The sequence below is a fragment of the Octopus sinensis genome, linkage group LG10, assembly GCF_006345805.1.
Source record: "Octopus sinensis linkage group LG10, ASM634580v1, whole genome shotgun sequence".
Classification (NCBI taxonomy): domain Eukaryota; kingdom Metazoa; phylum Mollusca; class Cephalopoda; order Octopoda; family Octopodidae; genus Octopus; species Octopus sinensis.
This window is the reverse complement of record NC_043006.1, coordinates 5,720,611-5,747,951: the sequence shown is the minus strand read 5'-3', so window position 1 is coordinate 5,747,951 and position 27,341 is coordinate 5,720,611. Positions and strand designations below refer to the sequence as shown.

At 36.9% G+C, this 27,341-nt stretch overlaps 1 protein-coding gene across 2 annotated transcripts in view; it reads right to left on the bottom strand.

Annotated features, from left to right (window-relative positions):
- Positions 1-27,341, bottom strand: part of LOC115216379 (unconventional myosin-Id) — a 141,852-nt gene that overhangs the window by 44,857 nt on the left and 69,654 nt on the right. For both annotated transcript variants that reach the window (XM_029785674.2, XM_036506271.1), the window contains exons 5-10: positions 25,693-25,746; positions 24,157-24,252; positions 19,242-19,361; positions 7,502-7,705; positions 5,454-5,599; positions 3,803-3,917 (exon numbers count right to left, since the gene is read on the bottom strand). In XM_029785674.2, coding sequence (XP_029641534.1) covers positions 3,803-3,917; positions 5,454-5,599; positions 7,502-7,705; positions 19,242-19,361; positions 24,157-24,252; positions 25,693-25,746 — 735 coding nt within the window. The remainder of the gene's footprint in view (positions 1-3,802; positions 3,918-5,453; positions 5,600-7,501; positions 7,706-19,241; positions 19,362-24,156; positions 24,253-25,692; positions 25,747-27,341) is intronic.

The following is a 27,341-nucleotide window of genomic DNA, read 5'->3' as shown; positions in this document are numbered from 1 at the left end:
TACGCATTTCGCTCGGCGTGCTAACGTTTCTGCCAGCTTGTCGCTTTATTATATATCCAGTACATTCTGCTAAGTGGTTGGTATTAGGAAGGACATTCAGTCAAAGACAGCTTCCTAATAGCCAGCTCCATGTCAAACTGTCCAACCCATGCCAGCATGGAAAGCGGATGTTAAACATTGATGATGATAATGATGACGGAAAGAATGTGGAATTCATGTGACTCTTTATTATTCCCTACGATTGTTTCAACCCATCTTGCACTGGTGCCTCATTAGTGATATGCTGTATAAGCAGGTTGCAGTGCATTGTAGCTGTGGATGTGTCACATCAAGTGACTTTTCAAAAGGTACCTTGTCTTTTAATCTCTGCTTAACTTATTTCTGTCAGAAGACATGTTGGTACTCATGTTGAGGAATAATATACTGCGACTACCAAAACCTATTGCGATAGAAATAAGCAAAATGGAGACTAAAAAAATTAGATACCTTTTGAAAAGTCACCTATCAAGCACCGCAATTGTTTGTACAGCATCTCACTAGCAAGGCACAGGTGAACAAGGGTTATAACAATCACAGTGAATAATAAAGGTTCTCATGAACTTCATTTTCTTTCTTTCCTGATATAATATATATATGACTTAATTTTTCCTCTCACACCATCTCTGATGAAGGGATATTATTAATTAATATCCTAGAAACAGCTGTAAGACCTATCTATAAATGCTCTAATATCTATACAGCCTTGGTTTTCTATCTCATTATGCAAAAAATTTGTATATTATATATATATATATTGCCAGCACCGCCCCGACTGGCCTCGTGCCGATGGCATGTAAAAAGCACCATCCGTTCGTGTCTGTTGCCAGCCTTGCCTGGCCCTTGTGCCGGTGGCACATAAAAAGCACCATCCGTTCGTGGCCGTTTGCCAGCTCTGTCTGGCACCTGTGCGGGTGGCACGTAAAAAGCACCCACTACACTTACGGAGTGGTTGGCGTTAGGAAGGGCATCCAGCCGTAGAAACACTGCCAGATTTGACTGGGCCTGATGAAGCCTTCTGGCTTCACAGACCCCAGTAGAACCGTCCAACCCATGCTAGCATGGAAAACGGACGCTAAACGATGATGATGATGATGATGATGATGATGATATAACTGTTTTTTTCTGATTGCATGAATCTTGTCCTGTCCAGCATCTCATCAGTTGTGTTTCTTTGTCATTTTCCAAGACTAGCTATTTTGTAATTCTTTTCATGCCTTCTTTATTCTTTCCCTTCCACAAGCTCTTTCACCTTTGATTTGTACATCTTTATCCAACTGGTATCTACCATACACACCTCATGTCTGTACCAGTCCAGTTTTGTCTCTTGAAACTACATCCAATTTCTTATACTCAATTCTCTCTCTTAGTTAATTTCTGCTCCCATCACTCAATGACCCTCAAGTTACATATCCAGTGGAATAGCCTAATCAGCTTCCATACATTCTTTGTACTCAGTGTTCATGCTTCTCTACTATACATCATAATCTGTTAATCATAATACAATCTTCTAAAAACTCAAAAAATGTGTTGCCAAAAGGCAGTCATTGCTTGAATGTTTCCAATTCTAATCTTACACTTGGTGCTATTCTTTCAGAACAGCTTTTCTCATTAGCAATTAGGCCACTTAAGAAAACGGGAGCAGTAAACTATTTTATAAGGTTCCCTCTGGGCTTTTGTTGTTCTTACTTTTAACCACTCCTAAACAACAAATATACATGAAATCTTACTTCTCTTTCAGCTTTCCTATGATCCCACAACATCTTTTGCTTGGTACACCATAAAGAATTCCTACCTACACCTTCAGTATTTTGAGCATGGCCACTTCTAAGACAGCATCAATATTTTCTATTCTTTTTTGGAACTAAGACCCTTGTCTTTGTGCTAAGTTTATAATGAGATCCCTAATTCTAGGTTTTGTTCTCAAGTTTAAAATTTCTTCTCTAATTCTTCAACAGATTTGCCTAAGATGTCGGTATACAGAAGTTTCCACAATCACTCTTAAACTTTTCTGTTGTGACCTGAAAACCCTAATGGACACCTTCCAGCAATTCCTTGCTGAACTCATTAACTTTCAGATTACTGAGAGTATCTCTGTACATGGTTTGCATGTCTCTAACAAGCCATCTGTACCTAGTTTTTTTTTTTGGTACACCAGATTATAGAGCATTCTCCAGGTTACTGAATATTAGACAGAGTGACTTGCTCTTTGTCAAGAACCTCTCCTGTGGTTATCTCACTAGGAAGTGGGCATTGGTACAACACTAAATGATTATCTCACAAGGAAAAGGACATCAGTATTTGCCTATCCTTGCACAATTCTGAGCAGCGTTTCCTCTCATTCTTTTTCCTAATTAGTTGTGCCACAACTCCACTTACATGATACGATCCATCATTTCTATTACCTCATTGCTCAGTTGACTGCAACTGAACAGCATGCATCTTACTTCACTGTATATTTTCAGCATTTCAGCCACTGTCCTTGATAATCTGATTGCTTTCCTTACCTTCATATCTCTCGATTGTATAGCTTTCAACTATAATAGCTGAAACCTTTGTTAGATTAACAAAGTGTAGACTCTCTCTCTCTCTCTCTCTCTCTCCCATATATTTTAGCATTCAGCAATTTCTCATAATAATATTTCTATACCTTCTCTTTGACATCAGTGAAAGTCAGTGTACCACAATCATTCATATACATTTTTCACCAATGACTGGCTACATGCATTATACTTGACTCAGTGTTTCGTCATGTGGAACACCTCACATCTGTTATGTTACAGAACAGAGTAAAACCACATGTTCTACTTATTTTCTTTTGTTAAGCAAATATAATGTTTAGCTTCTGACATTGTTCTCTACTCTTCACAACTCTCATCTTTTATGGCTCAATTTTCATACTGTTCCACAGTAATGCTACCTTCCATATTTAGTGGAGGCGCAATGGCCCAGTGGTTAGGGCAGCGGACTCGCGGTCATAGGATCGCGGTTTCGATTCCCAGACCGGGAGTTGTGAGTGTTTATTGAGCGAAAACACCTAAGAGCTCCACGAGGCTCCAGCAGGGAATGGTGGTGATCCCTACTGTACTCTTTCACCACGACTTTCTCTCACTCTTACTTCCTGTTTCTGTTGTACCTGTATTTCAAGGGGTACTCTCTGTGTCACGCTGAATATCCCCGAGAACTACGTTAAGGGTACATGTGTCTGTGGAGTGCTCAGCCACTTACACGTTAATTTCACGAGCAGGCTGTTCCGTTGATTCGGATCAACCGGAACCCTCGTCGTCGTAACCGACGGAGTGCTTCCAACAACCTTCCATATTGCTGAAACTTTATCAATAGAACTGGTCTGTAGCTCAACTGCAAGTTGTTTCATAGAAACTCCAGCTTGTCTTCTTGGCTATAGATTTCCTGCACCTTCCCAAAATATGTGGCACCTAATTTTTCTTAAAACTTAAAATTCAACTAAGGGAACTCTCAGCTTCTCTCCTTAAGATTGTATCATATCTCCAGATTCATTAAGCCTTTAGTCTAATGTCACTAACCCCTGTTGAATGGATACTTTCTTTGTCAAAGAAAGACTTAGTATTCACAGCCATTTGCCCATCCTATTTACTGGTGAGTATGAAGTCTCACTCTGACCTATGTGTCTGCCTAGTTAGTAAGTGATCAGGTCGGTGTGGTTTCCTGACAATGAATACCCATAAATACAATACAAAACATAGTGCAAAATAACAATCAATTCCTTGTGAAAGAATTTACTTACATGGACCCACTCAATTCCTTCGCTGTTGTATTCATCTTGTTCTTGTTTCAAAACCAACTCAATAAACAACTGTTGCAATTTCTCATTACAATAATTAATGCAAAATTGCTCAAAACTGTAACGAATTAAAATCTTTATTAACCAAAGAAAATGATGGTTGATGGTAACTATGTTCTGTCATAAATATTTCAGACACAAAAGTAAACTTTATGAGGACCAGTGGTTCTCTACTGGTTCCATATGACTCTTGGGGATCCACATATAACTGTTTGCTAAAGTTTATGTTCAATAAATTGCTTATACTTCAAAAATACACAAAATATTAAAAATTTTTTTATACTATTGCTAATAATATTTCAATATAAAAAAAGTCTGAGTATTTTTTTAAATATTTAATTGGCTATAGAGGTCCACCAAATTTAATTAGAAATCAAAGGGGTCCACAGACAAAAAATGGTTGAGAGCCACTGATCTAGACCAAAACACCTCGTAGATAATTAAATTTTTCAATTTTATTTTGTTAGAAGTTTTTCTAAGATAAAACTTTTACTCCATTTTGAAAAAAACGAAGTCGAACCTTTATCACTTGTTTTGGTTGGCACCATGTTTTGCCAAGTCTTTTTGACATTCAATGAGCCAATTAAAACATTGAGGTTTAATTAGACTCTTTCTGATTGTTACTCATGCAGAGAGTCACTTTGTAATTCTGCAATGCAAGTGCTTGAGTTTATAATTCTAGTCGTAGTAATTAAGCACCTTTACAGCCACATTCTAATAACAAAGCTTTCATTAGTAGCTAGCTCAGAAATTCTGTTCTAAAAATGGTTGGGACCAAATATTTTAGTTCTGTATCCTTTGAAGAGGTCAACTGAAGCAACTGTACCAGAACAGTAAAATAGTTACTAACAAACCCAGACTGCACTCTAGCAAGTTGTGTTGCATATGGGGAATCTACAACAAAAATCCTAAATAAAATCAAGAAATTGCTTAACTGTTCTGCTCTCCATTATGTTACCTTTGTGCCACAAGTCTGAGATTCGTTAACACAAATCTATCTATATATATATATAATTTCAACAATTGAGGGTAAAATTAATTAATTAATCAATTTCACCAAGTATTCAGTATGCAAAGGGACCATTGTATATATATATATAAAGCCGAAGTTGTCTGTGTGTGGCAGGTTTGGTAGCCTTTAACTAACACTATCTCCTCCGAGACCCTGCGGCACAAATTGACCAAAGTTGAGAGTATGATAGAAGAAGGCTTGCTCATCATTCCGTAGAAGATAAAATTCAAATCGGACCATGTTAACACCAAAAATTATTTACATCAAAAAAGGTACTTTATTTTCCTATGGGAATCCCTATTTTTTAGGATTTTTTGACTGCTGTGTCGCCATTTTTCAGTGTATTTCAACCAGAAAAATGTTCACTTAAAGAGAATAACAAGTTACATAATGCAAAATTTTTACTTTTCAAAAATTCAAATTCTAAAGGGTCGAAACAAACCCAAGCAACGCTGGGCGATACTGTTATAGTTAGTAATAAAAATCCTTTGAAATTTCAAGGATGAATATCAAAAATAAAACTTATGAGAAGTTATAATAAAATATAAAAAACAAACAAGCAAACACGAAAATATTACCCACCTATTATTTTCAAAAATCTCAAAGCCATATATATCAAGTACTCCAATGACAGTTTGTTTTCCAGAGGAAGAAAACCCGGTAGCGTTCACATCAATAGCTTCATTGATCCGGTCAACAATCCAAGTAAACATCCGGTCATATGTGGCCTGCAATGGGACGGCAGAATTGAGGAAGAATTTGGTGTGGGTGTGTATGGACATCATACATGCAGGGTGGCCCAAAAGTAGGTTTGCAGTTATTCAACTTTCACTTTCGCATTCATATATTAACAGTTTAAATCTTAATCGTAAAAAAATGTGAAACTCTTATCTTTATATATAAAAGTGAAGTTGTGTGTCTGTCTCCTACGATTTAGATTCCTAACTACTCCCACATTTTGCGGTGCAGTTTAACCAAAACCGGGTATCTTATAGTCGTGATTCATATCGAGCCCTTCTGGGTATTAGCACGCGTCTACGATGAGTCTACGATTTAAAAAAAAATTTACCATAATTTTTTTCCATTTTAATGCATTTTTTTCGCTATTATATAAGGGAAGTAACTCTCTGAAAATGTCTACGATGAGTCAACAATTAAAAAAAAAATTTACCATCATTTTTTTTTCCATTTTTAATGCATTTTTTTGCTATCTTTTGGCTATAACTCTCTAAAAATGCTTATATAGTTATTTCCCTTACAAACCCGAGCAACGCCGGGCGATACTGCTAGTTCTATGCTAATTTAGTTAATTTTGTCAAGCTCTTCTGCATTGTCAGTAAGAGACTACCTTAACGAAGCCTTTCCACAGCGTTGATTTGGAAAACAAGGTAGCATTGAATGGCCACCATATTCACCTAACCTGTCACCAATGGATTTCTGTTTTAGGGGTGTTGTAAAGAACAAGGTTTATGAGGAGAATCCCAAAACAATAAATGAATTAAAAGATTACATTTTTGACACATTCACTGAAATTGATGGAGATCGGAATTTGTGCTGCACTGTGTGTTCTGAAGAGGTTTGAAAAATGTTGCAATGTTGAAGGACATTTTGAGCATGAGAGATTAAATATTACCTATTTGAGATGTGGATAGATAATATGATTGTAAGATGGAAATTTAGATGTAATAAAATGTTTTCAAAGAAATTTAAAGTGCCTACGTGATAACTGTAAACCTACTTTTGGGACACCCTATGTGTGTGTGCGTGTGTGTAAAGTTATGACAAGAAAAATAGTACAATGAAATTTATTTTAAAGCATGGAAAGATAACCTATTTTATTATATTTAAATATAAGACAAATTATTTTTGCATGCTTCAAGTTACAAAATAATTTGTTGTGACATGAATTTTCCAAAGGTTAAATAAATTTCAACATGCAATTTCTCTCATCATTTCTAACTTTATCCACTCCTCATGGGTTTTCTCTTGTATTGTGCTATATATTCTATGTTTTGTAGAATGATACATTAAGGAGGTTTTTTTTATGAGTACCCTCTGATTACTTGAATACATGTATTGTGACTTTATATACAGATATATATTATTTATATATTTGAGAAAAATCTGTTGAGGCAAGTGAAATCGAACTTGATCAAAAATCAATGGAAATTGTACTTGTGATACCTGTGCCGGTGGCACGTAAAGGAACCATCTGCCTCGACTGGCCTCCATGCCGGTGGCACGTAAAAAGCATCAACCGATCGTGGCCGTTGCCAGTCTCGCCTGGCACTTGTGTTGGTGGCATGTAAAAATCACCCCCTACACTCTCGGAGTGGTTGGTGTTAGGAAGGGCATCCAGCTGTAGAAACACTGCCAGATCAGACTGGAGCCTGGTGCAGCGTTCTGGCTTCCCAGACCCCAGTCGAACCATCCAACCCATGCTAGCATGGAAAGCAGACGTTAAACGATGATGATGATGTCTCACATCTTGTGTTGTATAAAATATTGACATTCTTGATCGTTTATTACAGTGTGATACTTTATAGAAAACATCCTGGGATAAATAAAATACTTGCTTTTGTCGATCTATGATTGTAGTGTTATAAATTACATGCAAAGTAGCAACTTACCTTCGCCAGAGCATCACGTGTATAGAATGCATCTGATATAGTGAATTCTTTTCGCACAACATCCCCACCGGCTGCCACAACACGTGAGCACAAAGTAGTTTCTAAGTCTTCAACATTAATAGACAACAAAGAAGCAATTGTAGAGAGGTTGGAGTTAGAAGATATGCCAAGGACTTCTTCATTAACTTCAAAATCAATGTTTCCCTGCAGAAAATATGAAGAAAATATATTTTAGGTAGAAAAGAGAAAGACACATTTTAGTTTCAAAACTTTCAAAAGGTGATTTAGTCAGAGTTGGCCATGTTCAGATTTGAATGCAGAAATGAGTATCACTCAAATTTTGCTCAGTTTCATTTCTTAAATTTACATTCTGTGTTTAAGATTTAGTCATAAAAGTTACTTCATGCTTCTTGCGTATCAGTTGCACGTTGGTCCAAGTCTTTACTGTTGAGTCAACTAAAGATCTTTTCCAAGATAATTAAAAACCTATTTCTTTATTGCCCACAAGGGGCTAAACACAGAGGGGACAAACAAGGACAGACAAAGGGATTAAGTCGATTACATCGACCCCAGTGCATAACTGGTTCTTAATTTATCGACCCCGAAAGGATGAAAGGCTAAGAAACACACAAGACACAATGAAGTATCCAGTGATACAAATAATCTAACGACCATTATGATAATGAGTTTATCATGTACAGTACTCAGATGCACTCCAGGTCATCCCCAAAAAGAGGGGAGAAAAAGCAACAATAAATCAAACAGTGGAAACCAAAAGTGCATGGATACATCATAAGCTCCAATCTAAGACAGATTTTTACTGAATCAAGCATGAAAACAATATGTAACTATCTTGGTTAAGCTGAGAAATAATGGAAACGTATTCTATAAGTAAACATTGTAGAATTTTTGTGTGTGTATGTATATATATATATATATATATATATATCATGGTGTGACTGCCATGATAGATCGTTAGCCACTAAACACATTTTTTTCTCTCCTTGTTTTTTCTGTGTCCCTTTCTGTAGAAGAGCGGAGGCTCGAAACGTAAAAGATTTTTTCTATTCCTGAGCGTTATACTAATACATCTGTTTGTTTTGTACACCACCTGTCTTCGTCTTTTTTGTAAACTCTCCCTATATATATATATATATATATATATATATATATATACATACATACATACAGAGAGAGAGAGAGATAAATTATAAAAGTCAGCAAAAGTAAACTGTTGATACTTCAAATGACTCTTAGAATAAATGGTTTTTCAGAATAGTCATCAAAAATTGCTTGATATAAATTGTCCCACTTCTAAGATTGCCGCTATATTTAAAGAGCTTAAATAACTAACGACAATGCTTTACATCTAATTAAGATAGAGAACATTAAATGCCTAATTAAGAAATGTTATGGGGCATAGGGGGGAAAAATTAGCTCAATGATAAATATTAAATTTAATCATGTTGGTAAATAAGAATAATGACTTAACTAACACCAGTTATTTTTAAAGCTTGATTTATTATGCTTTCTTAATTAGGACATTATATATTTTCTTAGTGATTCATCACTGATTTTGCTATTTATGATGCAGTGTGATGATGATGATGGAACTCCCTTATAGTCCAAGAAAATGGTTCTGCAATTTCTTATTTCTTTATTACCTACAAGGGGCTTAAACACAGAGGGGACAAACAAGGACAAACAAAAACGGATTAATTCGATTACATCGACCTCAGTGCATAACTGGTACTTAATTTATCGACCCCGAAAGGATTACAGGCTAAGTCAACCTTGGTGGAATTTGAACTCAGAACGTAACGGCAGACGAAATACCTATTTCTTTACTACCCACAAGAGGCTAAACACAGAGGACAAACAAGGACAGACAAATGGATTAAGTCGATTATATCGACCCCAGCGCGTAACTGGTATTTAATTTATCGACCCCGAAAGGATGACAGGCAAAGTCGACCTCGGCGGAATTTGAACTCAGAACGTAATAGCAGATGAAATACCGCCAATCATTTTGCCCAGCGTGCTAACATTTCTGCCAGCCCCTCGCCGCCTTCAATTTCTCACCACCTTCTGCAATTTCTTGCTAAACATCCTGCACAAATGATTTGCGTATATGTGCTGTACATGTGCTAATGTGCAAAACAAGTTTTTGTGCTGCACATTAGCTCACTGCCTCTATCAAATTGATGTTGCCTGAACAAATGTATGGTGTGCCACATGTTGGGCATCAATGTGATCACAGAGCAATGTGAAATGAAGTGTCTTGCTCAAGAATATAATGCACCACACAATCTAGGAATTAAAGTCATCTCACAATTTTTGTTGCTTTTTTGTTCCTTCTCAAGCCACACCTGGCTCATCAAGGTCAGTTTCCTGGTTTCCTTGGCGTGTAGGTTCCCCACCTGGATGGGACACAAGCCTGTTGCAGGTGAGCTGCAAGATGCAGGAGGAAAGAGTGAGAGAAAGTTGTGGTGAAAGAGTCAACAGAAGTTCGCCATTACCTTCTGCTGGAGCCTCGTGGAGCTTAGGTGTTTCACTCATAAACACACACATCGCCCGGTCTGAGATTCAAACCCGCAATCCCTCGACCGCGAGTCCGCTGCTCTAACCACTAAGTCATACATGATTGTTAGTGCAACACCCTAACAACTACGTCATGCACCCTCACATGATGAAATGTTCTTTTTGCCAAAAAAAGTAAAATATGAGTAAAACATGTCTGGAAATTGTATCCATGTTGTTGAAATAAATTAATATTAGTCATTGAGTTAATTTCATTTCCTTACCACTTAAATATGTTTAATTAGCCTTCTAATGCTCACTAAATTAAATATATTAACACTAACTAAATTATTGTACTCGTATAGATTTCGTCTGATTTATTAGCCTCAGTGATTTGATTGGTTTTCATAATTGAGCTCCAATTAAAAATAAAAATCTCATCAGTTGACAGTTTTCATAAAAAGAAAATGGAGAATATTTTTGTGTCCATCATTCGGTACTATCGTCCTTATTTAAATTCAAGCTCATGACCCATTTGTACTATTTCCCTTACTACATTTCATGCTTTTTAAACTATGCAAATAACTTTTGGCCAGAACTGATTCAAACTCTTTCTCTATATTTAGAAACTCAGCTGATGAAGTCGGCTTCATTTTGCTCTGCTCCCCAGGTGAGATCTAGCAAAATCCAAACAGGTATGTAGCTGTCACTTGTGTGTTAACAAACATCAAATTTCCCACAAAGTATGTAAATTAATTTTCTGAGATTTATTTCGATTTTCTTGAAATTAGTTTTATTTTTATTACTTTTTTTTATATATTTATTTTTGGTACTTGCTAGAAATTACCATAAATAAAAAAAAAAAAGCAATAACCTAAGATAGCAATTTTAATTGTAAATGTTTTTGCAGAGGTCATTTGGTGCAGCTCTCTTTATTGGAGATAATACAAACTGAACTTAGTTGTATCAATAGAAAAACACGGTGAGATTTATAACCTGGGAAATAATAAAAAAAGTTTCATTGAGTTTAGGAGTGAAGAAAGAAAGTTAATTCATAGAATTAGAATAAAAAATACAGAACATTAAATTATACAGAACTAGCTTTGCATCTCATAATTTTCTCCACTTTAACAAACATATAACTAGTATATCATGAAGACATTTAAACCAAATTCTTCCAGCAATCTCAATCAAAGAGAATATTTACACTGTAGAGCGAATCTGTCGACACAAGTTTATGTTATCCTAATTAGATAAACTTTAGAGATTGTTATCCAGCTGAACATACTTCATTGATAGATGTACAGGTGCAGGAGTGGCTGTGTGGTAAGTAGCTTGTTTACCAACCACATGGTTCCGGGTTCAGTCCCACTGCGTGGCACCTGGGGCAAGTGTCTTCTACTATAGCCGCCTCGGGCCGACCAAAGCCTTGTGAGTGGATTTGGTAGACGGAAACTGAAAGAAGCTTGCCGTATATATGTATATATGTGTGTGTGTGTGTGTGTGTGTGTGTGTGTGTGTGTGTGTGTGTGTGTGTGTGTGTGTGTGTGTGTGTGTGTGTGTGTGTGTGTGTGTGTGTGTGTGTGTGTTTGTGTGTCTGTGTTTGTCCCCCTAGCATTGCTTGACAACCGATGCTGGTGTTTTTATGTCCCCGTCACTTAGCGGTTCGGCAAAAGAGACTGATAGAATAAGTACTGGGCTTACAAAAGAATAAGTCCTGGGGCCGAGTTGCTCGATTAAAGGTGGTGCTCCAGCATGGCCGCAGTCAAATGATTGAAACAAGTAAAAGAGTAAAGAGTACATGTTATTTACTCACAATAGCAAATTATCTGGAAAGCTGTGTTTCTTCTCATAAGAGGTAGGCATGGACATAACACAGCTATGCATATGATCGTAAGTCTCCTTCCATTTTAGGGCACCTTTGGCAGGTATTGGTGCTCAGAAACTGTATAGAAGGTCATCTTAATGTGTAAGAGAAAGAGAGGTTTTACCATCTCACAATGGAGATGATAAAGAACTCTGTGTTGACTGGCAATACACAGAGTTAAAGAAGACCTCACCATCCATGCAAGTTTGATGGACTATATGTTAAGGCGGCGAGCTGGCAGAACTGTTAGCACATCAGGCGAAATGTGTAGCCGTATTTTGTCTGCCGTTACGTTCTGAGTTCAAATTCCGCCAAGGTCGACTTTGCCTTTCATCCTTTCGGGGTCGATAAATTAAGTACCAGTTACGCACTGGGGTCGATGCAATCGACTTAATCCGTTTGTCTGTCCTTGTTTGTCGCCTCTGTGTTTAGCCCCTTGTGGGTAGAAAAGAAATAGGTATTTCGTCTGCCGTTACGTTCTGAGTTCAAATTCCACCGAGGTCGACTTTGCCTTTCATCCTTTCGGGGTCGATAAATTAGGGACCAGTTATGCACTGGGGTCGATGTAATCGACTTATTCCGTTTGTCTGTCCTTGTTTGTCGCCTCTGTGTTTAGCCCCTTGTGGGTAGTCCAACAGTGATTGCATCATCCATACTCTCAACAATGTGCCCTTAAATATGGTTTCTGATTACAAATATCTTGGGTCATACATATCATCATCTGGAAAAGACTTTCTAACTAGAAAGGGTATGGCCTGGTCAGCCTGTAATGACATGCATAAGATCTGGTCATCAAATCTAAGTAGAGACTTCAAACTTGAAATCTTCAAAGCCACAGTCGAACCAATTCTACTATATGGCTCAGAAACCTGGACGTTATCAAAGAAGCTTGAGAGGCGGTTGGATGGAACCTACACTCGCCTCCTTATGAGAGCTCAAAATCTCTCATGGAAGCGCCATCCAACCAAAATGCAAATATATGGGAAACTACCACCTGTGTCATCTCTTGTGAAAGGTAGGAGAGTCCAGTTTGCTGGACATTGTTGTAGAGCTGAAAAAGAGGTAATATCTACTCTTCTCCTCTGGAAGCCATCTACTCGCAATACCAGAGGGCGCACACTCTCCTATCCTGATGTAATCTCCAGGGATACAGGCATCCAGCAACAGGACCTTCGTAATCCCATGATGGACCATGAAGTCTGGCGTAGCATGGTAAATTCCATTGTCATGACCACAGTCGAACAATGATGATGATGATGTTGTGGGTAGTAAAGAAATAGGTATTTCGTCTGCCGTTACGTTCTGAGTTCAAATTCCGCCGAGGTTGACTTTGCTTTTCATCCTTTCGGGGTTGATAAATTAAGTACCAGTTACGCAGTAGGGTCGATGTAATCGACTTAATCCGTTTGTCTGTCCTTGTTTGTCCCATCTGTCTCTAGCCCCTTGTGGGTACTAAAGAAATATGTTAAAATGGGTAGGCTGTGATGGAGGCTGCTAGGTCACCATCTAATATCTCTCTTTCTTATTCAGTTCTTTCTCTTCTCTGTTATCCTTCCTATTCAATGTCCCATGTCATCCATGATTTGTCCAGACTAAATCCTTACATCTTCTTCAATTGCCTCAATCTTGCTACTCCTTCCTCCTCCACCTTTCTCAATTTGCTGCTTGTGCAAAGAGAGTTTGGTATCTGATGCACTTCTACATTTACCTTCCTCAGCTGCCTGCCATTACTTCCTCTCCCTCGTGTCACTCTTTTCTTGACATTCATTACTCTCCCTCCATCACCAGTACCATCCCCAACATTTCCTCCTTTTTTACACTGTTACCTCCCACTTCCTCTCCTTCAGGTCACTCATTACCAACATCCATCTTTCTTTTTTTTTTACCAGTGCCTGTTTCTACAACTATCCACCTCTTTACCTGCAAAGATATGGCTACCATCTCTCCTTTATTAGCTAATGCCATAACATAGAAAACCTCACAGACTGCCTTGCCTTATGCCCTCCAGCAACTCAAGGACCAAAAACCTAATTTTCTCTACAAGTCCAAATGTAGGCTGACAAACCCCTCCAAAAGTTAATTAGGTTTAAAAAACATATTCTACATTAGAATTAGAAGTGCTACACAGTTAGAGCAAGGGATTTGTAACATCACTATAACTAAGTTGCTCTACCACATTACAATTAAAGTCACCTGAAAATTCACTCAATTTAATATTGAGCCATTTTTAATCATCCACACAGAAAGCTCTCCTTCTGAAAGCTGTGAATTCCGGGAAGCAATTTTCTACAGTTACCAACTTCAACATTAGAATACTAAGAAGTGTGGTATAACTATCCTGGATGAAATCTAATCTTGGTCAAGAGGAAACAGCCAAGTGAAGTGATACTGGTTTGTACTGACATAAAGTGAGCCAATCCTTCTAAAGTTTTCCCCCTTAATAGAATCAAATGGTACTTTATACCATCAGCATCATCATCAGCTGCACTTATCAAAGTCAACAACACTATTTCTTGTATTTTTTATTTTTGTTTTTCAAACCAGTCCTGCTGAGTGATTCATTAATGTAACCTGTTGATTATATAAAGGCATAACTAATTAAAGAGGATTCATTGAACATTCAATACAAGGTAATTAATTGATTCTGGGGTTTTGAGTGTTTTAAGTCATCTGTGTTGACTGGCAATACGCAGTGTATTACATTTGATTTAAAAGTATAAGCAGTCTTGTTTGACGTAGGGTTAGTCCTTAAACAAAACAGGAAAGACATCCAATTTAAGACAAAAGGTTTATTATTAAGATTATGATGTTTTTGTCTTCATTGTTTTGTTTTATATTGTCTTGATTGTTTTAGCAATTTGAAATTTCAGACTATAAAAAGATTAGTTTTGTAAACTTAAATTTAAGAGCAAAGATAAAACAGTAAAATATATAAAAACAGAATCTGAAACTCCAGCTTTAATTTCAATCTCACTTTTATACTAAACTAGCAGTATCGCCCGGCGTTGCTCGGGTTTGTAAGGGAAATAACTATATAAGCATTTTTAGAGAGTTATAGCCAAAAAATAGCAAAAAATGCATAAAAAATGATGGTAAATTTTCTAAAAAATCGTTGACTCATCGTAAACATTTTTAGAGAGTTACTTCCCTTATATAATAGCGAAAAAAATGCATTAAAATGGAAAAAAATGATGGTAAATTTTTTTTTAAAATCGCAGACTCATCGTAGATGCGCGCTAATACCCAGAAGGGCTCGATATGAATCACGACTATAAGACAGTGGGAGTAGTTAGGAATCTAAATCGTAGGAGACAGACACACAACCTTACTTTTATATATAAAGATAGACATTTTAATTTCAGTCTTTAACATTTTATCAATTTAATTCAATTGCAGCATGGAAGGTGTTTATAAGCTATTTAAGAAACACACAAAAACTGTTAGATTCACTTCAAAATTTAAATTTAATTGTCAAAATATTTTCGTTGCTTTGAGACCATGACCTGTTCACTGACAAAACTTTGTGCACAAAGTTTTGTCAGTGAACAGGTCATGGTCTCAAAGCAACGAAAATATTTTGACAAATTAAATTTAAATGTTGAAGTGAATCTAACGGTTTTTGTGTGTTTCGTAAATGGCTTATAAATACCTTCCATGCTGCAATTATTTTCGTTCCAGCACACGATCTCAGATCAGGTCACTTGCTATGCAAGTACATCTCCGCAATTTAATTCAATTCAGTTTTAATTTATTCAATGTTAAGTAAGAGTGACAGTTTTATCAATTCTAAATTTCAAAGAAAAAAATAAGAGCGGTGTAGTAAAGTCGCTGTTAACTTGATAATTGTGCCTTATACTCTGAGTACCCTACATTTCAGATGATTTTACATTTGTTTTTTTCTCTTTTTTCCTTACTTGGGAATGGGCTAGTTGGGTATTTTTTTGTTGTAGTCCTTTGCCATTTCCTTCAAGAACCCCCTAAAATCAGCTACGACCACTTCTTTCCATGTCTTCTATTTCTGCAGGTTCCATCCATTTGGATTACTTGGCACTCCTTTACCGAACTATCTTCTTCCAGTCGGTAAAGAGGTGTGAAGCAATGAGAGGAACTTGCAGAAGAAGAAAAAGACAAAGAAAGTCACGGGAGGAAGTGGTGAAGGCTGATCTCAGGAGGCTGAATGTCACAAATGAGATGAAAGACCAGAATTAAGCAATGAGGCACAATACTACAGAAGACCTATCAAACCAGATAAGAATTGAGGTAGAACAGAGAAGACAATAATGAAGAAATCATATGGAGTTTTATTGCTTTGAGGAGTTAAGTCTTTCTAGCACTATCACAAATCGTTCGTTCGTTTAACGTCTGCTTTCCATGCTAGCATGGGTTGGACGATTTTGATTGAGGGCTGGCGAACCAGATGGCTGCACCAGGCTCCAATTTGATCTGGAAGAGTTTCTACAGCTGGATGCCCTTCCTAACACCAACCACTCCGAGAGTGTAGTGGGTGCTTTTTGCATGCCACCAGCACGGGGACCAGTCAGGCGGTACTGGCAATGATCTCGCTCGAATCTTTTTACACGTGCTACCAGCACAGGTGCCAGTGAAGCGACGTTGGTAACGATCACGCTCGAATGGTATACAAAGAAATAATTCTTGGGTTTAAGTGGTTTCAGTGAGATGAAACCAATGTTAATAACTATGGAATATAGAGCTAACGAGAGATATTTCAATGCAGTTAATTACAATAGCAGCCAAACTTCCTTAATTACACCCTTCCAGTTTATAAATCATAAGATATACTAGACAATGTATTTTGTGAAGTGTTTAAAGACAGGAGGGTCATAGCTGGAAGGTATTTGATTAAAGGTCAGCTCAGAGTTGATTTAGGATTAAAGGATAACAGTTACAGTTCACTTAAGTGATTAATGCTTGATTAGAGTAAATTACTTAGAATTTGACTAATTAGAATCTTGTTAATTTCTTTAACCCTTTCGTTATTGCATTTATTTTGAGATGCTCTGTGTTTCTTTCAATTATTTTAAATATAACAAAGAATTTAGTAAAATAACGTAATTATCATTCAGTTAGTGTTAGGAACATAAATTGCGACAAAGGTTGGTGAAAGATTTTAATTCAAAACCTATGAAAACAAGACATTTGTACTCAGAACCAGAGCCAGTTTCAGCTGGGTTGGCAACAAAATGGTTAACAGAATAGAGATAAGGTATAAGAAACTCATTATTAAAATTGAGAAGGAATACGAAAGAGAGAGAATTGACAGTCACACCAAATGGTTTGTGACATGATGGAAATATATCTAATATCATTAGCTACTACAACTGTCTGCTACTTTACACTAAAGTACTCTTAAAAAATTAACATTGACTCTTGGATATTTCATATTTACTATGGAACGTGGCTGTTGCCAGCACCGCCCTGACTGGCCTCCGTGCCAGTGGCACGTAAAAAGCACCATCCGATTGTAGCCGTTTTCCAGCCACATCTGGCACCTGTGCTGGTGGCACGTAAAAAGCACTCACTACACTTACGGAGTGGTTGGCATTAGGAAGGGCATCCAGCTGTAGAAACACTGCCAGATCAGACTGGGCCTGGCGCAGCCTACATGCTCCCCAGATCCCAGTTGAACTGTCCAACCCATGCTAGCATGGAAAACGGACGTTAAACGATGATGATGATGGTGATAGCCATTACAACATACATTTAGTGATTGATATTATAACATCTCTTTCAGTATACAGTTATTAATAACATAGGCACATGACCTGTTGTGCTTAAGGAGACCTATTGAGTCAAGCACATCAACATCAAAATAAATATCAAATGGAAATTGTAGTTGTGATACCTGTGCTAGTGGCACGTAAAGAGCACCGTCTGAACGTGGCAGATGCCAGCACTGCTTGACTGGTGTCCATGCCATTGGCACATAAAAAGCACCCACTACACTCATGGAGTTGTTGGCATTAGGAAGGACATCCAGCTGTAGAAACACTGCCAGATCAGACTGGGCCTGGTGCAGCCTCCTGGCTTCCCAGACCCCGGTCGAACCGTCCAACCCATGCTAGCACGGAAAACGGACGTTAATTGATGATCTGTTATTACATTTAATAATTTCTTGTAATTCACTTAGCATATAGCTAAGGTATGTTTAACATTGGTTGTTGGTTTGGAGCGTTCTACAAAATTGAGTGTTGAACCTACACCTTTTCAAACTCCACCTGTCTAACACCGTGGACATGTTTACAAAGTCAGAAAACAGCACAGCTCCCATGACTTTCGGAAACATTTTTTCACGCTAAAAGTTGGAACAAACTACCGGCATCAGTTGTTAGTTGTCGGAGCCCTGCATCCTTCAAAACTTCCACGCTTCCTGAGATTCACCAACACTACACCTGATTTTCTCCCCTCCATACACACAAGCAAGCCTGTATCTGACTCATACATTGTTCACTTCCCAGACATTTGTACATTACTGCATATGCTTTATACATACTTTCGACAAGTTGTGGTGCACCTGAGCACTGTATACAATAATTTCATTATTATTATTATTTTAAAACCGTTAAAATACCTACATATGGTACCCGCATTAGGCATTTTAGATAATCAGGTGTATTTCTAATACAGAAGGTGGTGAGCTGGCAGAATCGTTAGCACACTGGGCAAAATGCTTAGCGGTATTTCGTCTGCCATTACGTTCTGAGTTCAAATTCCGTCGAGGTCGACTTTTCCTTTCATTCTTTCGGGGTCGATTAAATTAAGTACCAGTTACACACTAGGGTCGATATAATCGACTTAATCCGTTTGTCTGTCCTTGCTTGTCCTCTCTGTGTTTAGCCCCTTGTGGGTAGTAAAGAAATAGGTGTATTTCCAATATACCATGGCATGTTGCCAGCCTCCATCTGTTGTAGAAGGGGATGAAAATTTCTTCTTTTCCTTTTTCCCTTGCTCTCTCCAATCTCCCCTCTTCCCCTTTTATACCTTCATTATGTTTGCACATCAATGACTGAGCAAGTCTGTTTGACTCTGCCAGTCATGATATCTTGCCTTGTAAGACTCCATATGTGTGGGGGGAGTGTACTTATTTTAATGAAGTAGGACATACCAATGGCTAAATAAATCATCCATAAAACTGTTGGAATCATTAATGGTTATATTTTGATAGCAGACTTGGTATAACTAGCAAAAGAAACTGAGGGGAGTATCCTCATCAAATAATGTTAAACAGGATGACTGCAGTATTTTGTTACAAAAATTATAAGAGGAAAAATATTTTTTATGTTGAATAACAAGAAAGAACTTAATGATGAACTTAAAAAAATTCATTGGACATACCAGAAGAAGAATGGCAGTAGCAATCTTCCAAATGGTTTCCACGTGTTTAAAATTAAAAGATAAAGCTTTCATAGCTTCCATGACAGTCCGGTAATCCTTGCGATCATTTACTGAGTTCACCTAAATAAATATAGGAAAAACAAATTAGGGGTTTTCAAGGAAGTTTCATATAAAAGCAGCGAGGAATTATATTTTCAAAATGGGAAATTCTATAAATTTACATAAAATTATTTTAAAGAAAATGACAGAGAATAAAATGCATGTAACATATAATGGGGTTTGCATTTTATCACCCAAAAAAGTTGTGTCCATTCAAAGAATTATTTTGTTCACTGAGAGATGGATCAATGTTTACTTAATGGTTCACATATTTTAACAGGGACAATATACTTTAAGGGATAATTAAGAAGCTGCTTCTATACTATGTCTGTCTATGTTCTACACTGTACAGGATATTATAATTTAACTCTTTTGTTACCATATTTATTTTGAAATGCACTGCCTTGGTCTGAATCAATTTTAGAAAATAATGAAGAATTTAGTAAAATAATAACATTGTTATTATTAAGTTGGTGCTTAGAACATAAATAAACCTAAAATTTTGATAGGTTTTGATTTAGAGCATTTTAGAGCAGAATATTGCCAGTGCCACTGAACTGGCTCCTGTGCAGGTGGCACACAAAAAGCACCAATTTGAGCATGGCCATTGCCAGTACCGCCTGACTGGCCCTCGTGCCGGTGGCATGTAAAAGCACCCACTACACTCTCGGAGTGGTTGGCATTAGGAAGGGCATCCAGCTGTAGAAACTCTGCCAGATCAGATTGGAGTCTGGTGCAGCCATCTGGTTCGCCAGACCTCAGTCAAATTGTCCAACCCATGCTAGCATGGAAAGTGGACGTTAAATGATGATGATGATTTATATCGTAAAACCAGAGGGTTGTCTCCATCCAGCTGGTCTTTAGTTGGTCTTAATTATAAGAGTCAGTGCCATGCAGGAACACTGTTCATATACTGTAGTATCTTACGTATATGAATAGATGCAACTGCCATTGCAGATAATATCAAAAGGGTTAAAACATTATTCCAAAAACTGAATAAGTTGTTGTTTCTTTGGGTAAATTTCAATAAACTATCATATCCTCAATATTTTGTTTCTTATCACTACCAAAACTAAAAGTTTAGAATTATCAAGACAATTTTGCATTTCTGAACTATATTTCCATTCTGCATTCTCTACCACAACTTAAGTTCTTTAAAATTCATAGAGTCCAGTTATATATTCTTTTTAAATAAACACATTTCAAAAGTCTTGTAACCCTAGACCATAATTGTGTATCATGACATTCGATGTTTAACTGTAATTGTATGACTTGGCCTTATTTTTAAAATCTCTACTTGAGTGTGCTTTCAGAACATTAGTGTAATTGCAATAAAATTATCTTTCACCAGCAAAAACACCAACGTTTCAACAAGCTTCATTGTGAGACAAACTGAATTACAACACAGTCACAAGTTGGCTGTGTTTGCAGCAGTGACTAATATAAAACTTCAGATTCCTAACTCACACATGAAGGTTTAAAACACCAAGAGAAAATAAACATTGAAGCATAAAATTTTACTATTAAACAGAATATATATATATATATATATATATAGAAAAAATAGTTTTAAGCAACTGATTTTGAAAATAAATTTAATGAATTAGAAAGTTTTAAACTAGGAATTTCATATTTCTTTCATCAACAGTCATAGAAGCACCCACTTTTACTAGTTTCAAACCATTACTAGTTTCATACTAATTAAAGAAAATTGTAAACTCCCTCAAACACCTTTATAAAACCCCTTTAAACAGGAATATGCTAAATAAGATCACTTCTAATGTACTCTAAAACCCTTAATATCTAATTTCTTTTAATCCATTTTCCCCCTTTTTATTACCTGTCTGTAGGTGTGGGACATTGCTTCAAAATTAATACTTCTGCTTATTTTTAACCTTTTAAACCAGTCATATCGAGCCAAAATATTCTGCTTGTTTTACGTTCAGACTGGCCAGATCAAGCGTCTCACACTAAACCTATAATATCATTCTTAAAAACAAACAGTCGCATCATTGAAATCTTGAAGTTACATGATAATGCATGTTTAATTGAAAACAATGAGTTAAAAGCATTACATTTGACAGAATAGTCTGAATGTTAAAGGGTTAAAGAAATTTCACAGTTGCGATTTGTTTTATAGAGGGACTGCTTGTCAGCCAGAGAGACTGAGTATAATAAAAATTTCTGTAAGAATATTTTGACTAACATGATCATGTGGCAAATAAGAAGCATAATACTATTCTTTAGTTGGTCTTGATTATAAGAGTCAATGCCATGCTGGAACACTGCTCATATACTGTAGTATCTCACGTATATGAATAGATGCAACTGTCATTGCAGATAATATCTGCAACATGTGAAATCTGGTCAGTTTCATATGTGATTCTGTTGCCACTAACAACAATAATCAAAGAATATCTACAGCATCATTAAGGAATCTAATACCTAATCTCAATCTAATTATTTCATGCAACCAGAATGCATAAGACAAGTCAAATGAACTCTAGACATACAATAGAGAATAGAATTGAATTGAATTCCTAACATACAAACTTGTAGTTCAATAATACCATACAATAATCTACTCAACCACTTTGGCAAGAGATAAATTTAACAGAGTATGTTTTCCCCAAATGTTTTACTGTTACATAAATAAATTGATAAAAATGATCCTTAATTAAAATACACCTGAGATCAGGGGTATAACATGGGTGGGTCACAGGGACAGTTACCCTGGACACTAAATCATAAGAGCTAGAAAATTACAAAAGATATAAACTAGTAATAATCCTCTAGTAGTAATAACAAAATATAAAACAGTACTCTGTTGTGTCTGGGGAGTGTAATTTTCTTTTTGTGCTTTATAATTTAACCCCTTGACAACGGTTGACGCAAATATGCGATCATACTTTTGCTTGCCTGCCCATGGTTAATGTAAATATATGATGTAGAGCTGCCCCACATCAATCACGGAGTTTTTAGTGGTTTATGTTCGCTATTGTGTACTTTATCTCTTGAGGTGCACACGCTCACCGTCCCATGCATTATCTTAGCTATTTTAGATTATGTTCAAGTCATGAGACTAACCAATAACATGCGGATACTTTACATGCATATGCATTGGTACAGGAGGTATAAAAGTAACGGTCTCCAGCGAAAACACATCATAATTCAAAATGTCTTCAAATCAATTACAAGTTCTGCGTTCATGCTTCGGTCCTCCATCAGTGAATTTACGCTCGTCATCGCGCCTGACAACACCCGTGGCAACCAACTCGTCGTCGCGTCAAACATCAGCACAACCAAGACCTATGTCAACTCGCTTGTTATCGTGTTGAACATCGTGAGCTCATTGTGTTTGTGTGGCCTCATTAGATAAAAAAAACCAGAGCAGTTTATCGCAGGCTTTGGGTAATACCGGCGTCAAGGAGTTAATACTCGCTGGTAAAATTTCCACTTCTTTCTTATTTTTATTTTCCTAAAATTTTCGTTGCTTCTTGCAACCTTTTCAATAGTCAAGACTATTCTACCAGTGAGTGTGTTAAATTATAAGGCACAAAAAGAAAATGACTCTCCCCAGACACAATAGAATATGCTTCAACACACAAACTCACATAAAGAATCTTGCAAACCAAATCCAAAAACGAAATAAAATAGTACATCTTTCCTATCAAACAAAATCTAATGTTTGAATATTCTACACAGTTTTTCAACATGACAGAGAAAATAAATGCTGCCATGTAAAATTTTATAGTATTTTATCTGCTAATTACAGCCACTCTATTAGGGGACACATTACTTGCCTTGCCCTATGTACTGACAATCCATGCTCTGCCACTTTCTGAGAAACATTTTAAACTGACCCTTTAGTTGATGAAAATAACTAAGGCTTCACAATCTACATATTCTAGTTTACACAACAATAATGTTCAGTGCATGTTGGAAGAGTTAAATCAGCACTACATCTCAGTTGTATAGTGCTCCCACTAGCGACAAAACCAGAAAATCTGTGTCACCTGAGGCTATCCTTCAGCTTGAAATATCCTTACTGAAACAACTAAATGAATATGGAAATTGATACCCTCCAAAAATGTTACCCAAAATGGACTTCCCTTCACCCACTTCTAGACAACAAGTGGTTTCCATTATTTACAATGGTGTGTTACGTTTCCTCTTCTCTCTACATTTTTACAGTTGAGCAGACTGGACTGGGCCTTTGAGAATAAAGTACCTTTGTCAGGGTGAAGTACAGTACAAAATGTGAAGTAACATTCTAACCTTTAATAGTTCAATGACTGGAACTTCATATAGAAGCACCTAAGCAATTTATACAGAAATAATCCAGAAGATCCAGAAAATATTGGAATCACTCCAAACACCATCGACACTTCTACAATCTTGTATTATACCGAAAAAGATAATGAGGGAGTCTCAGTGATTGTCTCAGGTGCTAGAAATAATCAAATTCTTCTCTGAATTCAACCCTATTGACTTAAATGAAAGGACAACAGGCCAATAGATCCTAGATATACCAAAAACAGGGTGACATAACTGGAATGTATATTTTGCTTTGTGTGGTCCTACCTAGGTTCCAGCAACAATTCTACTTCAAGTACAATGCATTACAGGACAATAAAATCACATTCATAACTTAATAGGTCAAAATTTAGTTGATATCTAAACTTAAAAAATGCATTTATCAAAAACAGAAAGTATGTCAAGATTATTCAAACCAGAAAAAACATTTCAATGACTTGACACTCCTCTCTTACAATCTGAATAGAGGAAGAAAGAAGAAAATATTTTAAAAACTTACTTTCTGTTCTCCTCCTTGGTTAATATAATGGTAGTGAGCCGCATTCCTCTCAAGACCGAGTTCTTTCAGTTTGCCTTCAGATGCACCAAACAAAAGCTAGCAAAACACAGAAATAAAAACTGGTTTAACCTATAATTATGTTGGCCAAACTGGGACACTATCAATCTTCAATCAAAAATAAATTATAAAAATTAGTTTCTTTCAAAAGCAAAATATGTATTAAAAAAATGTAGAGTTACTTAAATGTCACATAGTACATGGCTATTATTTGAAATTAAACTGCCTCAACGAAAAGCAATCAACTTGGTTGGTGTTTAAAGTTAGAGAGGTCAGGTATCAGACAAAATACTAAAATGTAGCACCTGTCTGTTTCTGTTTTTGGTGAAAAAGTGTCACAGATTATGAACAGCATTTGTGGAGATAGATTAATGAAGATTTTGTTTCATGAGTGCAATAGAGATGCTGTATGACAAATGTCCTGATGGCAGTGAATCAAAGACAATACCTATTTCTTTATTACCCACAAGGGGCTAAACATAGAGGGAACAAACAAGGACAGACATAGGTATTAAGTCGATTACATCGACCCCAGTGCGTAACTGGTACTTAATTTATCGACCCCGAAAGGATGAAAGGCAAAGTCGACCTCGGCGGAATTAGAACTCAGAACATAACGGCAGACGAAATACCGCAAAGCATTTCACCTGACGTGCTAATGATTCTGCCAGCTCGCTGCCTTTACCAAAGACAATACCATCTGGAAAGCCTCTCTGTGTTCTATGAAAAATCAGAACAAGTATTTCATCATTTATTAAAATGATGGCAAGAGAAATGAAAATATTTCGAGGTACCGGAATATCACGTGCAGTCGATAAGTAAGAGGTGAAGAGAGATCAATGCCTGTCTCAATGTGAACCAGGGATTTAAATGTACCAAATTTATAGGAGAAGGATAATTGATGAAAGGAATTCCATAAATGCCCAGGTTAGCCATTTAGCTTTGTTTCTGTTTACCTAGGTGACCTAATTAGTGGTCGGGGTCATTATCATCGTTTAATGATCTCCTTCCGTGCTGGCATGGGTTGGATGGTTTTTGACAGGAGCTGGCCAGGTGAGAATGCGATTGATAAAGCCGTGGGAACGTGTATTTGTACGTGCAAGTACATCAGCTGTTGCGATTGATACTACACATAAGCGAGAAAAATGCATGTGCAGTTTGGGCAAAAAAAGCCGGCTGTCTTGAAATAATGCCACAAAATGCAGTATATTTAAGTGACCAAAAAAGTAAGATGCAAAAGAGATATTTTCTTCAAACTTGGCATGAAGGAAGGAAAGACTATCAGGTCTCTCACGAAGTTTTCTTTTTTGCCTTGACTTCGTTTAACAAAACCAAAAACTTTATTGAAATAAAGGCATGCTTAATTATTTTTTAATGAAAAGAAAACTCTGCTTTATTGGACGGGGAGCGTTTTGCTCATATATATATATATTTGTATATAAATATATATTTGTGTATAATTGTAACATTAAAGCTTACCTGATAAAAAGCATGAAAATTTCTTTCTCCTCCTTGTTGATAAACCACCCGTGACTGCAAACGAAACAAAATTAAAATCATTACTTCGTTTTTGTATCCGGTTTGCAAGATTCTTTATGGGAATTTGTGTGTTGAAACAAATTTTGTTGTGTTTGGGGAGAATCATATTGCCTTAACACACTAACACCCTCACCAATTCAATTTCCACTCATTTATCTTTAAACATATATAGAACTTCTTGCAGCACATGCAATTCTCTGGATACGACCAGAATGATAGGATTCATGTATACAGGGGAGCCAGAAAGAAATTAGATAACATCATATGTAATGAAACCAGCGATACCCACCCTGGATACAGAAGTAAAGACTGGAATAGTATACAGAAGGTTTGTGACAAAGCAAACAAAGGGAACATAAGGTACAGGGCTGACAAATATCAAGGAATGATGCTTGTAGAGGTCACACCTCGGGAATTAGCCCATAGATTTATGAAGGCTCTGAAGGAAACAAAACTCAACATCAAGATCGTTGAGAAGCCAGGGAGCTCCATCTGATTACAGTTATGTAAGATTTACTGCTTCGAAAATACCACAAACACTAATGAGAATTAAATAGTAAGTAAGATTAACCTTGGCAACAACTGTAAAACTAGAAATCTAGTCTGTAGCATAAGGTGCATAGGTGTTTGTAAGGACAGAAAAATGGCATACATTGGAGAGACCTCTAGGAGTATAGTGGAAAGATTAAGTGAGTACTGGAGGCACTATGATGACAAGAAACAGTTCTCCATACTCTATCAACATGCCAAAAACCAACATGGAAGCATACTGGGATGAATTGACGTTTGCATTTTATTCAAGCACCTAAAGGACCCATCACTTAGACAAATACAAGAATACATCCTCATAAATGAAACATCCCCAGTACTAAAGAGGAAATATGTGTAGAAGGTAGAGATACTCCTATACTCACAGAGTATACATACATAGGTACATTTGCAAATAGGCAGTTAAGTAAGTAAATAGGTGGGTAGATAAATAGATATGTAGTCGGTGGCACGTAAAAAGCACCATCCGAATCGTGGCCGAAGCCAGTGCCGCCTCGACTGGCTTCCGTGCAGGTGGCACGTAAAATGCACCAATCCGACCGTGGCCGATGCCAGCCTCACCTGGCACCAGTGCAGGTGGCATGTAAAAAGCACCCACTACACTCACGGAGTGGTTGGCATTAGGAAGGGCATCCAGCTGTAGAAACATTGCTAGATAAGACCGGAGCCTGGTGCAGCCTTCTGGCTTCCCAGATCCCCGGTCGAACCGTCCAACCCATGCTAGCATGGAGAACGGACGTTAAACGATGATGATGTAGACAGATAGGTAAGTAGGAAGGTACATAGGTAATACAGACAGACAAGCACACAAAAGGAGACAGAAACACATGACCATATATACACACATAAATATTTGGAGACACACACCCATACATAACAGACGCATGTACATAATCACACAAACTCATACACATAGACACACTCAAACACACACATGCAAGGAAGCAGAGGTATACACACACATATATAAACACACAATCACACACAAACACATGAATTCTTTTTTTCTTTTAATCTTTTGTTTCAGTCATTTGACTGCA